The sequence below is a fragment of the Hoplias malabaricus genome, chromosome 8 (genome assembly GCF_029633855.1).
Source record: "Hoplias malabaricus isolate fHopMal1 chromosome 8, fHopMal1.hap1, whole genome shotgun sequence".
In the NCBI taxonomy this organism is placed as follows: domain Eukaryota; kingdom Metazoa; phylum Chordata; class Actinopteri; order Characiformes; family Erythrinidae; genus Hoplias; species Hoplias malabaricus.
In genome coordinates this window covers 43,811,804-43,830,078 of record NC_089807.1, presented here as the reverse complement: position 1 = coordinate 43,830,078, position 18,275 = coordinate 43,811,804, and the positions used below count along the sequence as shown (strand labels likewise).

The 18,275-nt window shown below is 42.1% G+C and overlaps 1 protein-coding gene across 5 annotated transcripts; it reads left to right on the top strand.

The window, feature by feature from the left end:
• The first annotated feature begins 445 nt into the window (after nucleotides 1-445).
• Nucleotides 446-5,855, top strand: LOC136705547 (deoxycytidylate deaminase-like). Of its 5 annotated transcripts, XM_066679179.1 has the most exons (6): nucleotides 446-481; nucleotides 643-752; nucleotides 3,933-4,011; nucleotides 4,485-4,584; nucleotides 5,213-5,348; nucleotides 5,474-5,855. In XM_066679179.1, the coding sequence occupies exons 3-6, from the start codon at nucleotides 3,971-3,973 to the stop codon at nucleotides 5,545-5,547; spliced, it is 351 nt and encodes a 116-aa protein (XP_066535276.1). In that variant the 5' UTR covers nucleotides 446-481; nucleotides 643-752; nucleotides 3,933-3,970; the 3' UTR covers nucleotides 5,548-5,855. The 5 variants fall into 5 exon arrangements, with proteins under 5 accessions (XP_066535276.1, XP_066535275.1, XP_066535278.1 ...); XM_066679178.1 differs by lacking the exons at nucleotides 446-481; nucleotides 643-752 and adding an exon at nucleotides 3,262-3,501 and having other exon boundaries at nucleotides 3,853-4,011; XM_066679181.1 differs by lacking the exons at nucleotides 446-481; nucleotides 643-752 and having other exon boundaries at nucleotides 3,262-4,011; nucleotides 5,213-5,343; nucleotides 5,431-5,855.
• The last annotated feature ends 12,420 nt before the right edge of the window (nucleotides 5,856-18,275 follow it).

Here is an 18,275-nt window from a genome sequence, read left to right as displayed (position 1 = left end):
TAATGTGTAGGCCTGTTTACATTTTGGGTAACGCCAACTGAGACTAGAATTGATGAAAAACATTTTTAGTGAATTATCTACATTCACAGAAAGTAAAAATCATTTACAATTTAAATTTGATCATCATTTTCCACTGCTACATTTGCAATAAAGTCACTGAATTCTTGTAAGAGGATTGGTTATGTTAACAGAATTCATTTCAAAAGAAGTAAAAGTAAAACTCTTTTTTCTGATTGGTATCTAAGGTATTTTAGTAGACACCGCCTACACCACCTCATTTGCCTGAAAACATTGGGCTGTGTGTGTAATTATAACCTAAAGGAGTGGCTTCACATTAAACTATTCATTGGGTCTAATCCAAGTTTTGTTTGTAATGGGGGCAGCAAGTAGCTAAATCCAGCAGTTAACAGGGCATTTGGACAATTTTGGAGAAGAAGCAGAAGCAAAGGCAAATGAGCTGCTACAGTTTTTACTGCTGAAGGTACAGCCCAGTTATTATAGCATTAAATAGTTATAGTGTTATGAATGCATAACACTGTAACTGCTGAATGCTTAAGATGAAGACATCAGACAGATTCTTAATTCTGCTCTATATTTTTTCTGTAACAATAGTAAAAATAATAAAAACATTTTTGAACAAAGACAGATATGAAGAACTACAGCTTCTGAAGTACCTCTAAGAAGGGGATGTATCCTGGAACTTATATTTCCATTGTTGAGACACCAGAGAAAACTTCATCACAGTCAATAAGGTGGTCCAGCAAAGTTAGACTTGTCTAGTTGTACTTGTTTACTTGTGCCTTCATTCAATTTGATTTGTAAAGTCTTGCACCGCAGATTTTCTATTTTCATGTTTATGAATGTTCTTGCTTTAAATGATATGACACTGAGAAACTTTAGAAAAATTATTTTATTTTTGAAATGCTGTAGCAAACATTTAACATTTTTCGAAGGAATTTACTTGAAATTTTTTTTTTCTGTGTTGCTTGGTGCCATTATTTATTGTCTGTGCGTTTTTAAGCCTTTGTGTCTTATTGTTGATTCTGTGTTGATAAATTAAAAAATCAATACAAAAACAGAAAGAACTTATAGGTGCATGAGAGTTCTGGTCATGGTTCAGGTAAACATGTGCACTTCAACAATTAATTCAATTCTATTTCTGTCCAAACATGTTTCTGGACCTGTGCATCCAGTGCTTACTGGCAATGATTGGCAATGACTGGTTATTGTTTATTGTTCACTCATTCCTGAAATCTCTGTGCAGGCTCAGTGTTTACTGACACAGCATGTTACCACCCATAACACCCAATATGGCACATACTTGTCTATATATTGTCTAAGGTTGAAGATAATATATTTTATTAACACTCTCTTGTGCCTTTTTTACACATGAACTCCAGAGAATTTGTAGAGAAAATTCAGTGTATCATGTTCGGAGATGTCCCGGAGTAGTGGTTTACACTTGTGGCTCACTGCAAGAGATTTTCTGTGTCATGTGTGCTCTCGCAACTGGAAATGGGACAAGTGCTTTAGGTGTGGAGAGAGATTAGTCTCAAAATACTTTACAAATTCGTAAATGTTCATGCATTTTTTGGATTTTGAGACTTTCCGTTCGCATTTTACCGGGTCCAAATACAAATGGAGCCTGATCCACAAATGTGGCCAGCAGGTGAACAAGCCATGTAACTGTATTTGTACAAATAGCAGATTGTGAGACACAGATTGGGATGTATTCATTTGTAAACAGTGAAACATATCTGTGTTTAATTTGTGTATTAATATTTATGCATTTGTAAAGTATTTTGAGACTAATCTCTCTCCATACTTAGGTGTGGTGGCGGAGCCTGAAACTCCAGAACATTTTCACGCTGTTCTCACATGCGCAGACTTCACCTGGAGTATTTACTAGGGCCACTCCTGAGTCCACTACAAAAGAAAAATTATTTTTGGTAGACAACACCTATACCACCTCATTTGTCTAAACATTGGACTGTGTGTAATTATAACCTAAAGGAGTGGCTTCACATTAAACAATCAATTGGGTCTAATCCAAGCTTCAGTGAGACATGAAATTTTCTGATCACTTAATTTTATTAACAATGACAGTTTTAGAATTAAGTGATCTTATATTAAGCACATGAAATTTCAGATCAGAGGTGCTGCTGTTGGAAACTGAATGTAATAATTTAAATTCAATTTTCAGGACACACTTTATATTTCTCAAAATTTAATTCAGGTAAAAGAGAAAATCTCAATAAGGTTGTACCTAGGTGCAGTGTGAAATACCCTTTTGTAATCAGGTAAAACCACAGTCCCTTAGGCAGGTGTTAGTTTTGTGTTTAAAGTAAAACAGGAGTTAAAGGCTGTGCCATTTTGCTTTTTGCTTTTGTGCCAACCTGTGACAGACCAGTGCTACTGTTTAAAAAAACAACAGGAGAATTTCTCAATTTCGAGGGCAAATCTGGATAAAATATAAAAATCTTTTTCTCCCAACATTAATGTGTTTTTTTGATCAAAAACTCATTAAGGTTAACAGATACAATAACACTAAAGCTTGTTTTTTTAGGGACCCCCAAAACTGATTCTGTGGCTTTCATGGTGTCCAAAGGGTTAACCAGGTGTTTGGACACTTTTGGAAATGCCCTGCAGTTAACTACAATATCCACATCTGTTCCCTGCTTAAAGGTTCCTGAAGATGAACACCTGGGGAAAGAGGGAATTTCTTCAGCTTGATTTTTGAGTGTTCTTAACTACATATTTACTACACTTAATAAATGTATAAGGAGTGGCACAGTGGAGCAGAAGGTAGTATCTCTGTCACAGCTCCAGGGTTTCCTCCGGGTGACTGTCTGTGAGGAGTGTGGTGTATTCTCCCTGTGTCTGCGTGGGTTTCCTCCAGGTGACTGTCTGTGAGGAGTGTGGTGTGTTCTCCCTGTGTCTGCGTGGGTTTCCTCTGGGTGACTGTCTGTGAGGAGTGTGGTGTGTTCTCCCTGTGACTGTGTGGGTTTCCTCCGGGTGACTGTCTGTGAGGAGTGTGGTGTGTTCTCCCTGTGTCTGCGTGGGTTTCCTCCAGGTGACTGTCTGCGAGGAGTGTGGTGTGTTCTCCCTGTGTCTGAATGGGTTTCCTCCGGGTGACTGTCTGTGAGGAGTGTGGTGTGTTCTCTCTGTGTCTGCGTGGGTTTCCTCCGGGTGACTGTCTGTGATGAGAGTGGTGTGTTCTCCCTGTGTCTGCGTGGGTTTCCTCCGGGTGCTCCAGTTTCCTCCCATGCTCTAAAAATACATGTTCCTTTCCCAGAAAGGGGTACAAAAATATGAAAGTGTGACATCTCTACTGCCATTGCTAAACTTGCTAGAGTTTCTTTCTTTTCTAAGAATTGGGTTGCCAGGTTTTTCCTTGACAGGGACAACCCCAGTGACAGATAAGTACCTTACATTCTGGAAATGTTAAGGAGACCCTTTCTGCTTTCATAAAAAAAAAACTTTCGGTAATGATTCTTAAAGGTAATATAATGTGTGAACATTTATAAAATATCTCCCAATCTGTTCCTAAGCAAGCATTTTCTTTCTGAACCTATTCACTGCAACCAAGAAATGATAGATAAGTCTAGTAACAGAAACAGTAATGGATAAAGGTAGTGTAAAATGTCATTTATGTACAGCAGTTTTGGGCAGTTTTTATTGATTTATAAATAAACTTTATTTACTTACTTATTTATAAAAATTGGTCACATAAAAGTACAGTTTGATGTATATCGTGTACAAATACACACACAAAAGTGGACCTCTGTGGGGGGAATTATAATGAACCAGAGAAATGTGTATATTTCACTTTCCTGTGCTTATTCTGCGCAGCTTTGACGCGCGCAAGGTCAGTGGAGCCGTTTGGTAATTTTCGCGGGCGTTCTCTCTGCTGTCGTCTATGTGAGATGCAGGGCAATGGAGAGAGTTTAAACTACTGAAGAGTTGCAGAATGAGTGCAGAGGAAAACAGAGGAGCTCCTCTCAGCAACGGGTGAGCAGAGTATTTCCGTGCCACCTTAAGTTGGTTAATTATTCCACCTTAAAGGGTGCAGTCATACCACTGTGTTGCCTTCAAATCTCCGTAAAGTGGTTGCACTCTGACGCCTGGTGCTTTCTGAAGTTAGACTGTGTTTATACTTTTCTACTTCTTTTTTTCTAATTTTGTGTTTATATTGAGTTTATACTTAATAGAAAAAACCTAAAAAACAAAAACAACAACAAAAAACCTTGTGTGAATATGCACTTTGTTCCCACCTCTATATTCACACCTCACCCTCTGTTGGAACGCCCCGCCCACCAGGCTGATGGATTGATGGATTGGTTCCTTAGGTGTGTGATGTATGAAACCGTGGCTGTCTAGTCCCTGTTTCTGAGACTATTTGGAGATCTCTCTCTCTCTCTCTCTCTCTCTCTCTCTCTCTCTCTCTCTCTCTCTCTCTCTTTCTCTCTCTCTCTCTCTCTCAGTGTCCAGGCAAAGAAGAGAGAGGGTTATCTGGAGTGGCCGGAGTATTTCATGGCGGTGGCGTTTCTGTCGGCTCAGAGGAGTAAAGACCCCAGCTCCCAGGTACAAGGGTTATTATTTAACTCATTAAAGCCCAGACTCTGTTTACTATAAAGCTAAAATATGAGCAATATAAAACAGACCAAAGAAACAACACAGAACACATTTATTTTTGTCGTGTTCTGTCTATTTTGGGGGGTTAAAATCCCAATGAGACAAACACATCACAAATTGTATTTCAAAGTTTTTGTCCCTGAAATGAGATCAGAGAGGGTCATATGTAACACAAGACGGGTCACTACAGCATTTGAACATCCAGGACATTCAGTAAATGTCTATTAGGGCTAAAGCTGTGTACGGAACGTTCCAGACCTTAGAAAGTGTTTGCGGCTCATGTGGCACCACAGGCTCTAACACCAGGGTTCAATCAGAGCATCAGACACAGGACCCATTCCCCTGGACTCCTTTCTTTCTACTTTCCATCCTTTTGATCCATAAAAACACAGGGTATGGTTTAGCTGGACACCTTCATTCTTTCCTTTATTCTTTCCTTTCCTCCATCTTTCTCCGTCTTTACTTCGTTCCATACTTTGTTCGCTACTTCCCTCCTCCTTCCTATTTCCTGACTTCCTTCCTGCCTCTAGGGACCTGGCTGTTTTTAAGGTGGACTGATGTAGACTGTGCTGTGCAGGTGGGGGCGTGTATAGTGAATCAGGAGAATAAGATCATGGGGATCGGGTATAACGGCATGCCCAACGCCTGTGACGACGACCTGCTGCCCTGGTCTCGCTCGGCTGAGGACAAACTGGACACTAAATACCTGTACGGTGAGTTGTAGTTTGGATTGTTGTTCTGCTCCAATTTTGACTGGATGAGAATGGATTTTTTTGAGTCTTGCTTCTTATCAAGGTTTCTGTAAAGAAACAATCAGACACAGTTTTTAAACCTTCAGTGTCTGGACTGAGAACAGTCCACCGACCAAAAACATCCAGCCGACAGCGTCCTGTGTCACTGATGAAGGACTAGAGGACGACCCACACACACTGTGCAGCGACAGATGAGCTACTGTCTCTGACTTTACATCTACAAGGTGGACCACCGAGGGAGGAGTGTCTCACAGAGTGGACAGAGAGTGGACACAGGGTTTAAAAACTCCAGCAACACTGCTGTGTCTGATCCACTCTACACCAGCACAACACACACTAACACACCACCACCACGTCAGTGTCACTGCAGTGCTGAGAATGATTCACCACCACATCACACCTGCTCTGTGGGGGTCCTGAGCGCTGAAGAACTGCAGAAGGGAAAGGGGCTAACAAAGTATGCAGAGCAACAGAATGAATTGTAATAATTTTTAACTATGAACTGGAGCTAATAAAATTGGTAATAAACATATCTCTGTCTCTCTATTCTCCGCCTGTTCCAGAATAAACTGGTAGAAGTGTGTTGTTTTAAGGTGTGTTTGTCCCTATATTCACTATGTAGTGCACTATTATAGGGAACTGAATTCAGGACGGTAGTGAATGATTACAGACAATACCTCATGTGCGTTATTACCAAACAACGCAGTGGATTATGGGTAATCTGATATATTTTAGTGTACATGGGTTGTACACTACAATTTGCAGTGCATTGTGGGATTGTTTGAGTGCACTGAAAATTGTCCACTATGTTTTCGCACACAACTACAACTCAAAATACTGTACAGTTTCGCACTGTACAGTTTCGGACACAGCAAGTTTGTTGTAAAGTAGTGTTCAGACACTAGAGGGCGCCACAAAACAATAAAGCAAATGTAGGCGTTTTATCTGCTTTTTAGCATTTTTACACCCCCATCTCCCCCTCGTAATTCACACACACACACACACACACACACACTTCAGAAGCTTCACTGGCTTCCTGTTTCACACCGGATTCAGTTCAAAATTCTTCTATCAATTCACTCACAAAGCCCTCCACAGCCAGGCCCCTTCCTCTCTCACTGACCTGCTTCACCATCACAGAACCTTCGCTCTTCTGATGCCAAACTCCTGTCAGTAACTCCTAGGACTAAGCCCTGGACCTGGGGGTGGGGGCAGAGCTACACTGCACAGACCTGGCCGTCTTTAAATCTCTCCTCAAAACTCACCTTTTCAGATCTGCTTTTAATATATGAGCTAATGTTGTTCACTTTTAAAGCTTAGCTTTGTCAGTTTGTCGATTTATTGTTTGATTTTGAGTATCTTGAAAAGTGCTATATGAATAAAATGTATTAATATCATTACTGCTCAGCTTTTTTTTTTAAAAAAGTGTTAGCTTCCATTTCTTTGACCCTAGAGGGCGCTACTTCATAGCTCTGTCATATGAAGACAGCAGTCAGTGACCCCACTGAATAAAATTAGATAAATTCACTTAAACATTCTGACGGCTGCTGTTAGGTTTTGTGACCCCTATGCCAAGGCTATGAAGTAGCGCCCTCTAGGGTCACAGAAATGGACAGTCACAGAGATTTGGGGTATTTTTGAGCAGTGAGATTGAAACTCTTGCCGGTTTAACTCCCAGGACCAGCAAGGAAAAAAAAAAATCACCCACCTAACACACAAACTGCACCCACTGCTCTGGTTGTGTGTGTGTTTACTGATCTGAGTGTGTGTGTGGCTAAAACTGCTCAGTAGTGTGCGTTTGTGTCCAATACCATGGATGGGTTAAATGCAGAGAATCAGTTCCAAGAGGGGTTTAAAAAGTAACTGTTTGTCATCATTCTTCACTCAGTAACTCTGTATCTGTTCTGTGTGATTATATCACCTTTAAAAACTGAGATTCAGAGATGCGTGTGTCTGTGTGTGTATGCTTGAGTGTTTAATGCTACAGAACCTTTCTGTTCTAGAAGATGATGGTCTGTGTTTGAGAAACAAACCTAAGCCTGGCTCACACTACACGATCATGAAATTCAGATCCATCCACTGCACACAGTTTGCTCTTTTCACACACAGAAGGCCTGAAGGATAACAGGTAAAACTGCTGTGTCTGATCCATGTGTACCAGCACAACAGCAACAGATTACAGTCTGTAAATTTAGACAGGCTACTGTCTGTAACTGTAGAACTACAACATGGAGCTGATTAAATGGACAATGAGTGTAGAAACAAGGTAGGTTTTTCTAATCCAGTGATTGTTCAGTGTGTACACAGTCAATCAATACAAAAAAGAATTATAGTCATAGGAAAGAGGACAATTTGTCAAAATTACAGAGACAGAAATTACAACAGATAAAAACACAGTCTAATCTGTGTCTTAAGGTCCCCCTCTGTCCTTACTAAAGCTCTTTCTAAGATAAATGTTCCCCAACACCTTTAATGTCTTTGCTGTAATTACACACCTCCACCTTTATTTTGTATGTGCTGATCTTTGATTATGCAATTAGTCTCTGACTCAATACACACCCTCCACCAGTTCCTGCAGCTCAGTCTAAACCTATGTGTTTGGGATTATAATCCTGCTCCTCATCTCACTGATGATCATCAGTTTATTTTGTTGAGGGCAGCTCCTCCTTCACACCACTGTTAATGAATCTATAATTGATTGGAATGTTTTGTTTCCCGTGATTGTAAACGGCCTGAAAAATAGAAAAAAATAATTAATTAATTCTATTTTCATTGATTTGTTCATCTTTCTGTATCTCAAAATTACAAAAAAATGGGATGCATTGGAGCAGATGCACATGAGACGAACCGGTGTCTGTCCAGTGTTTACAGCAGGTGTTTCTGATAAAATTACCACAGAGTGAAGGTAGAAGATAGATGCAGGTAAAGAAACAGAAGCTCAGGATGTAAACACCCCTCAAACTCAGTTCAGTTGTACTGGGGTTCAGTTGTACTGGGTTCAGTTGTACAAGGGTTCAGTACAGTTGTACTGGGGAGTGTGGCAAATGCATTTAGAGGGCATTTAAACTGTATTTGGGCATGTTTTTGATATTATCTGAGTTGAAGTAATTTATTCACTCATGTAGCAGCTTTAATCATTTACAGTTCATTTAGCATCTGTTCATCAAAAGGAGGTGTCTGTTACTCAGGTTCTGACTATCTTTAATGTGGTGCTTGTGTTCTGTCTTTTCCACCTTAATTCAGGAATTTAAAACATTGTGATTAGTTTCTGAATTATTATTATTATTATTTTTACCAAAAAAAACAAGATGTTTGTGTGCCTGTGTGTGTCATGCATGTGATGTAGTGATTCTGCCATTGCCCATTCTTGCCAGCTGCCATATTTTTCTTCCTCTCTTTATCTGGTCCTCCACAGTCTCTACTTCAGGGACATGCAGCTGATATGACAGTCTATTTGGAACTTGTCTCTTTCTCGTAGGATTGCGGCGTGGGGCACCTCTAGTATTGTTGCACTCTTTTACTGCTTGTGAGGTCTGAGCACCTTGGTTCATGGTTACCTCTGACTCTCTTGTAGTGGAGTAATCATTCTGACTTTGTCCCAGGCCAGAGCAATCATAGGCATTTAAGCCAAATCCCATGCCATCTATTGAGCCAGTGACGTCACCATTCTGTTCTCCACGTCCACAGGCCGCCCCATGATTGTCCAAATTGCTGCCACTTGCTTCTGTGTCTTCACTCTCAGTCAAATCTTGATCCTCATCCTCATTTTCTGGAGCCTGCTCATTCTCCAAGGGAAAGAACATACATTGTGTCATGCCTGTCTCTGTGGACGTCTCGCCTCCTCCCTCAGTTCAGGACGCAGCACCACTTGAGTCTGTGAATGACTCCGAGGACTTCACTTCCCAGGGTTTAACGAATGGTCACATGACTCCACCAACCAATAGGAACTCTTTCGTGCGCTCCGGGTCACCTGAGTTTTAACTCACAGCTGTTCTGTTTTAATCATAATCACTCACTGACTATATAAACCCAGGCTGTTACATTTACTACTTGCGAAGTATTGCTAACCTTTCTGTTACATACTGAGTGAACCTTATTAATGAAAGCCAAAACGTGTATGACCCTACCTTACGTTCTTCTTGACTCTGTGTTTTTGGATCCGGACTGCTATTGTTTAGTACATTGTGGTTTTGACCTCAGCCTGTACCTCACTGTTCTTTGGATTGTCCCTTTTGCTGTGTCTGCCTTCTCTTTACGGTGTGCTTTGCACATCTTTGAAGTAAATCTCTTCCTGCTAAACACCCGCGAGTGTCTCTCTGGTTTACCAAGCCTGACACATTGGGTCATGAGATTCTGATGAACCACCCTTTCTACGGAACCATCTTCAGATTGAACCACATACACAGGTATCCCTGGCTGTTTCTTTATGACCAAGTAGGGCTTCCACTCCCACATATCACCCAGCTTCTGTCTGGTTTTGGTGTGACAGACCTTAATCAATACTTGGTCACCTGGTGTAAATTGTCTGACCTTTGCCTTTACGTCATAGTGCTTCTTTTGGGTTTCTTTGGAGTGTTTAGAATAGAGGTTGGCCTTGAGGCTGTCATGAAGTGTCTTGGTATACTCTGAGTGTTCACAAAAGTCAGTTGTTGGATCCAAACCAAACACAAAGTCAATTGGCAGCCGTGGGTGTTGGCCAAACATCAGGTAGTAAGGTGTGTAGCCTGTGGAGTCTTGGCGTGTACAATTATAAGCATGGGTTAACGCATCAATGTATTTATGCCAGCATGCCTTGGACCAAGGTGGCAGTGTGCCCAACAGGTTCAGCAGGGTACGGTTGAACCTCTCTCTTGTCCTGTGGCCCTGGAGGTGGTAGGGGGAGGTGTGAGTCTTTAGGGTACCCGTCAGCCTGCACAATTCTTTGACCACTGTACTCTCAAAATTTCGCCCTTGGTTTGCTTGGAGCTTTGCTGGGAACCCAAACTTGCAGAAAAAGTTCCTCCACAACACCTTTGCCATCGTTTCTGCCTTTTGGTCCTTGGTAGGGTAAGACTGAGCCCACCAAGAGAAATGATCTTTTACCGCCAGGATATTTTCAAAGCCTCCTTTGGATTTCTCTACCATAAAGAAATCAATACAGATGAGCTCCAGAGGTGCATTGGTGTGGATGCAAACAAGGGGGGCTCGGAGACCGGCAGTCGGAGTCTTTCTTAAACAGAACTTTCACATTGTTCACACCATGTTTTGACATCGTTGAACATCCGGAGCCTGTAAAATCTTACTCTGACCAGAGCAAATGTGCGTTCCACACCAAAGTGTCCTGAATCATCATGAAGTGATGACTTCACATAGCCACGGAACTTCTCTGGCAGCAATAATTGGCAGAAGGGTCCTCTTTGCTTATCCTTCACCTGCTGAAACAGGATATCACCCTTCACCACCAGTCTCTTCCACTCTTTTCTAAGAAGCCTCTCATGCTCATCACTCTGTAGCACTCATTGTTTCTTTTGCACTGGACTCCCCTTACATATCATCTTCATCTCTTTCAGCATTATCATCTCCCTCCTGTGTCGGTCTCTGGGGTGATGTGGCGACTAACTGTGGGCATGTATGCAAGGCCTCTGTGACCTCACTGGCTGGCATTCTTGATAGACCATCAGCATTGGCATTACACCTTCCTTGTCTATACTGAATGTCAAAGTAAAACATTGAAAGCTGTGCCACCCAGCGCTGGCCTGTTGCATCTAGCTTAGCTGTGGTCATCACATACTTCAGTGGGTTGTTATCCGTAAGGACTGAGAACTTGTGCCCATACAGATGGCCGTAGAACTTTTCTGCTGCTGCCCATTTTTAGCTATTAAGGCTAAAAAACTCTAGTTTGTGATCAGGGTACCTTGTTTCAGCAGGGCTTAAGCTGTGGCTGGCATATGCAATCACTCTTTCCTGACCATTCTGAACCTGAGCCAACACTGCTCCCAAGCCTGCTAAGGATGCATCGGTCTGCAGCACAAAGGGTAAACTATAATCTGCATAGCCAAGCACTGGAGCTGTAGTGAGCTTAATCTTTAAGGTCTGAAAGGCACTCTCACACTCCTCTGACCAGACGAATGGCAGCACAGTTGATGGAAGCACCTTCCTGCCTCTTTTTTTCTTTCTTGGGTCACCTGAGGTAAGCCGATACAGTGGTGCTGCTATTGACGCATAGCCTTCAATGAATCGGCGGTAATAACCCACAAAGCCCAGGAACTGCAGGAGCTCTTGTCGGTTTTCTGGCTTTTTCCATTCCGCCACTTTACTGATCTTGTCTGAGTCAGGTTTTAATGCCTTCCCTAGACACAACATGACTCAAGTAGCGCACTTCTCGTCTTAGGAGGTGGCACTTTTGAGGTTTCAACTTCAGTCCATACTTCCTCAGTCTGTTAAAGACAATCTGCAGTCTCTCTATGTGGTCTTTGAAGGTACTGGAGAAAACGACTGTCCAGGTAATCCAGGTAAATATGTAAACCTTCAAAGTTGAGGTCACCAAAGCAGCAGGTCATTAAGCTTTGGAATGTTGATGGGCTGTTCTGTAATATGAACGGCATCCGATTCGCCTCGAAAAACCCATTGGGGTGCTGAATGCTGTCTTGTGCTTATCAGCTTCTTCAACCTCCACCTGCCAGTATCCCGAAGTTAAATCTAGTGTGGAAAAGAACTTAGCTTGCCCCAAGGCCTCCAGAGCTTCCTTCACTCTAGGAAGAGGGAACGCATCATGGGTGCTGCAGGAATTCAGTTTCCTATAGTCCATGCATATTCTCAGGGAGCGATCTTTTTTGGTAATGACCACAATAGGTGATGTTTACAGGCTCTTACTTGGATGTATGACACCCTCTTCTTCCATTTCTGTGATTGCCTTCCTCACTGCCTGGAACTGGGATGGTTGTATCTTCCTATAGGGTAGTCAGAATGGCCTGGGGTCGACCAGTGGAATCTCATGCTTAACCACTGTAGTGTGCCCATAGTCCAAATGATGTTTGGAGAACACATCACTGTTCTGCTTGATTACATCCATCATCTGCAGATACTGATTCTCTGTCTCAAAAACAGGCATTGCTGAGGTCTAATAAGGACACAATATCTTGTTCAGAATCACTGTGGGGCTTGTCTTGGGCTAGACTTGCTTGATGCGTGTGGGTTTGTGGGTTGAGGCTACGAGGTGGCAGCATAGTTTTCTCTGCACCCACCTCCTCCCCCCTTTCATAAATTTGGTTCACTAGGAAGACTCCAGCAATGGAGGTTTGTGGCCTTACTTCATATACTTCCTGCTTCCTTGCCGTTCAGATGCTTTGCTGCTTAGCTCTGCTATCTTCTATTTCTTTCCTTTTATTTTTTCAAAACCGACTTGTTTTTCTGTGATAGAGTATCTGAGCTTTTAAATATACACAAGTCAGCAGCAATACGAAGCCAAAACTGGATATCTGTTGCTTTTGATACTTTTTAAAGTAGTGCAATTGTTCTAGGAACCAGGACTGTTCCAACAACCAGGGCATTTTCATCAGGCTACATTAGAAGAAACTTGTGAAATGCCTCATCATTTTGTTGAACACATGTGCTGTCAGAATTGTTACGGACTTCTACAGAGAATGTCAGCTTTGGAAATGGATCTTTGGAACCTGCTATCAGAGTTTAAGGACTGGCATGTCGGAACTGTGTGAGGAGTAACAGTGAGTGGGAGTACATGTGCGGGCTGAGGACCTAACAGAGCAGCGGACAGTGGAGGGACACAGATCCAGACCAGCGGATCGAGTGAATGGCAACACTGCCGTGAGTACAGCTAGAGATGGGCAATGGGTGCAGATTGAAGCTAGACCCAAACGGCGTGCTTTATATAGCTCTGTAGTCTTGTCTTCTACTCCTGGTACCACAGCTGGTCCAGCAAATTCAGCTGCTAAACCTAACACTGCTGCTGAGAGAGCACAGCACAGAACCAGACCAGAATATTGGTCTTATTCACTTCATCTGAAAAACAGATTTGAACCACCGCATGCCCTTCATGAGAATCACAAACGCAGTGAACACAGCACAGAAAGTGCCAGAAGTGTCAGCTGGTCCCAAAACCATAACAAACCTACTGCAGACACCCTAATCTTTGGAGATGAAACTGTTAATGGAGTAAAAAACCCAAAACTCATAGTCAAGCCAAACAAAAACTGCAAGCCAAACATCACCATCCCTGAACTTACTGCAAAGCTTCCAGCTGTACTGGCTGAGTACACGAATGTGAAGAGGATTATTGTACATGTTGGAAAGAATGACACTGTCAGGCAGGAGTCAGTTTTAAAAAGTTTTAAAAAGAGACTTTAATGACCTCCTTAACACACTCAGGAAGTTCAACATACAATTTTTCATCAGTGGACCTCTACCTGCAGGAGGCACCAATATGTTCGCAAGGTTACTGGGATTAAACACCTGACTACAGAACAGCTGCAGGTCAAATGGACTTTCCCTGTCATCCAGCCCACAGGTGCAAAGAAGAACCACCCCAGCTTCTACTTCACCCTCATCTACTGCCACTTCCCCACTGCAGTCCCCCAGACTGTCCCCTAAGAAAAATCATGCTCCATCACCACCTAGAGCATCTCAACAGAAGAGACAAGCTCCTCGACCCCCGGAAAGGCAGTTTCGCTCACTGCCCCATCGCCAGCAGGAGCTTCACACAGATTCGTCAGCTTATAAGGGCGAGGAAAAGTGATGTTTTTTGGGTCCTGGCTGCTGCAGTGATAATGTCAGCAGTACATGTTTTCAAAACAAGCTTGGACCTTTGGTGCCTGTAATCTCTCCCATTCCAGTACTTATCAGAGAGAGAAAGAACAGAGAGTTCAGGTCAGATTCTGTGAATGTAGCCAATCTACAACATATAAAATGTGAGACAGAGATTCTGTGGCAAAGTGCACGAGTTACTAAGTTAGCTCTTCTAAATATCTCACAAACAAATCACACTTAATTAATGATTTTATGACAGCACATGGGCTTGATTTTATACTTTTAACTGAGACTTGGCTAAATGAATGTAGTGCTGCAACTGTTTTATTGGAGTCGGCTCCTCCAGATTTTCATTTTTTAAATGCATCTCGTGCCAGTAGAAATGGTGGAGGTCTAGCTGCTTTGTTCCATGCTTCTTTTCAGTGCAAGCAGTTATCATTTGGTGATTTCACAACATTTGAGAATCTCATAGTAGTGTAGTTCTGAAAGGGACACCACAGGTATTACTAGAAACTTTCTACAGGCCTCCGAAGTACAGTGCTAATTTTATTGATGAATTTACAGAGATGCTGTCTTTTATTTAAAATGAAGGCTATGTCTTGCACCATGGAGAAATGCTTCTGTTGTTTAAATCCAAAAGAGGGAGTGTCGCAAGGCAGAATGCAGATAAAACAAGCCTTCATATTCACAAAGAAATCTACAAAGATAAGCTACATGGATACAATGCAACAAATGCAAAACACGACAATCCTATTTCTCTAGCATCATCAACAATAACACTAACAACAGCAAAATCCTCTTCACCGTGGTCGACAGACAAACTAACTCACCCACACCAATGGCCCCTGAATTAGTATCAACTGAGAGATTTAATGAGTTTGCATTCTTTTTTAATACTAAAATCCAGAATATCACACAAGCGATTAGTACATCTATATCCAACAATGAGTCTGTACCCGCTCCATCACCTCATAAAAACTCAGAGATCAATACTGTTGATGATAAAATTTTAATCGACACAGTTAATCATCTCAAATCATCCACTTGTAGTCTTGACACACTACCTGTCACGAATCAGGGGGCGGACTGACTGAGGCGGACGCACTTGCTAAAACACAGAATACTTTATTTAAACTAAAGATAACAAAACAATGACAGGCAGACTTGGACAGAAAGACTTAAACAGAGACCCAGACTAAAGAGACAGATACCGAATAAACCTAAACAGAGGGAACTAGACAGACAGAGATAAACATTGACAAAGGGGCTTAAACAGAGACCTGAACAGAGAGAGCTAAAAGACTACAGACAGAAACCATGAGTACACAAAGCACAGGATAGGAAACACTAACAGATCAGAGAAACAAAATAGAGAGGCACAAGAAAGAGAACAGACAGAGAGTGAACTGAAGCGAGGGACAAACAGACTGGACTGAGTAACAAGACTACAGAAGCAAAACAACGTAACAAGCAGTGGCAATTGCTCTAAGACTGCAAGGGAAGCTCAGCTTCCCCTAAAATGTCAAAAAATAAGTGATCAAATATATACTGTTGTGTGTACATGTTGTTGAATAAATATGCACTACAACGCGATTAATTTTTGTTCAGAATCAGCTTCTTATCACTGGTAAAGATGTGGCTTTCCTCTCAATCATTCGCGCAGATTAACAGTGATTTAAACGTCCACAGAGTTCAATGGAGAAGCAGCGAAGTGCAGGGAAACGAGACGAGTGATTGGATAAATGCTGGGCTTTGTCCCGCCCATCAGACGCTCAGCGTCTCTGGGGGTCTATGGGGCAGTGGGCTGGCCTCGGCTGGCCCGGACGCTCAGCTTCTGCATGATGATTGGATGATCTGTCTGAGGCTGAATCCCTTTTTGATTGACAGCGAAATGAGCGAATCAGTGACCCTTTGGTGTAAAGATCCGAGGGAGCATTGCATTTTCATTCTGTTCTGCGTTGAACCAGACTTTCTTAATCCTCTTAGTGGCATTTTCTTTGTTAAAAATGACTAGCGAAAAATCGAGCTTCTATTTCTGGTGGGTTTTTTGTAGCTGCTTGTGTTTGGAGACTGACTTCTATCACTCTTTCTGACTTCTATCGCAGTTTCTGTCCAGCGGGTGCTGCTGAGCCCCTCCACTGTCACAAAGCACCACAGACAGACACACTTCACATGGTCCAAGGCCGTTTAAGCAGCCTAGCTCTGCTGGCCATTGAGAGGACACTAGTCAAGTCCCTGGAAAAGATGCCTTGTTGGTACAACAGGGTCACAGATCATTTTCTTGAAAAGGAACGGAGGGTAGAATTTACGTATAAATAAACAACACATTTTATGATGTAGGCCGAAATTGAGCTTCCCTTCCTTGAAAGACCAGCATCCGCCACTGGTAACAAGGAATAGGAACAGGAACGAGAAACACATAAAACGACATGACTTGACTGGGAACTTAGCAAACAACACAACATGGCTTAGGAAACAATACGAAACAAAATGACATGACCAGGAAAGAGTAAGATATAAAACGACATGACTTTGACTTGGAACCTGACAAAACAAATGACAGATAACAGGAAGTGACACACGGGAACTTAAATACTACATGCAAACGAGACACGCCTGAGACAGGTAACGAGGACAGCGGACAAGTAGGCGGAACAAAGGCAGGACATGGGCGGAGACAAGGACAACAACAGACAGAGCCATGTGCAAAGAGAGCGCATGGTGAGGTAAACAGGCATGACAAGACTAGGGCGTGACACTACCAACCAATTTTTTAAAGAGTTTGTTTCACACTATAGCACCAGACACACTCCACATTGTAAACACCTCACTCATGTCAGTGGGGGTTTCCGAGATCACTAAAAACTGCAGTTGTAAAGCCTCTTCTAAAAAAGAAAAATTTAGAATAATCTCTGATAAGTAACTACAGGCCAATTTCTAATTTACCGTTCATTGGCAAAATCTTTGAGAAAATAGTTTTCAGGCAAATCACTAGTTTCTTGTCCATTAACAGTAGCCTAGACAAATTCCAGTCCGGGTTCCGGTCTAATCACAGCACTGAGACTGCTCTAATCAAGGTAATTAATGACATCCACTTAAATACAGAGGCTGAAAAGGTATCTCTTCTATTACTTCTTGACCTTAGTGCTGCCTTTGATACCATAAGATTCTTATAAATAGACCCGCAAACTGGGTTGGACTCTCAGGAACAGTCCTTAAGTGGTTCATTTCTTACCTGGAAGGCAGGAACTACTTTGTAGAAATAGAAAGTAATGTTTCAGAGTACATGCCAGTAACCTCTGGTGTCCCCCAGGGCTCTATTCTTGGTCCACTTTTATTTAATGTATATATGCTTCCTCTTGGCCAGATTCTACAGGACTATGGGCTGTTCCTATCACAGGTATGCAGATGATACTCAGATTTACATGGCCCTGTCCCCAAATGACTCTGGCCCAGTGACTCATTAAGCAAGTGCCTTGAACACATCACAAACTGGATGAAATGCAATTTTCTGCAGCTGAATGAAGATAAAAGTGTGATAATACTATTTGGGAATAGCACAGAGAGACAAAGATTGGCTATGTAACTGGACTCGAGGGCCATAAAATCTAAGGAACTGGCTCGCAACCTTGGTATATTAATGGACTCAGATCTCAGTTTTAGTAGTCATATTAAAGCAATTACTAGTTCAGCATTTTACCATCTTGAGAACATCAGTAAGATTAGAGATATTCTGACTAAACCAGACCTGGAGAAACTTATCAATGCCTTTATTTCTAGCAGGATTGATTACTGTAATGGTCTCTTAGCTGGACTTCCAAAAAAGACCATTAAACAGCTTCAGCTGATTCAAAATGCAGCTGCCAGAGTTCTCACTAGAAGCAAAAGAAGAGATCATATCACCCCCATCCTAAACAGACTGGATACCAGTCTGTTACAGAATAGATTTTAAGGTGTTATTACTGGTCTATTCATTCATTCATTCATTATCTGTAACCGCTTATCCAATTCAGGGTCGCGGTGGGTCCAGAGCCTACCTGGAATCATTGGGCGCAAGGCAGGAATACACCCTGGAGGCCAGTCCTTCACAGGGCAACGCAGACACACACATTCATTCACACACTCACACCTACGGACACTTTTGAG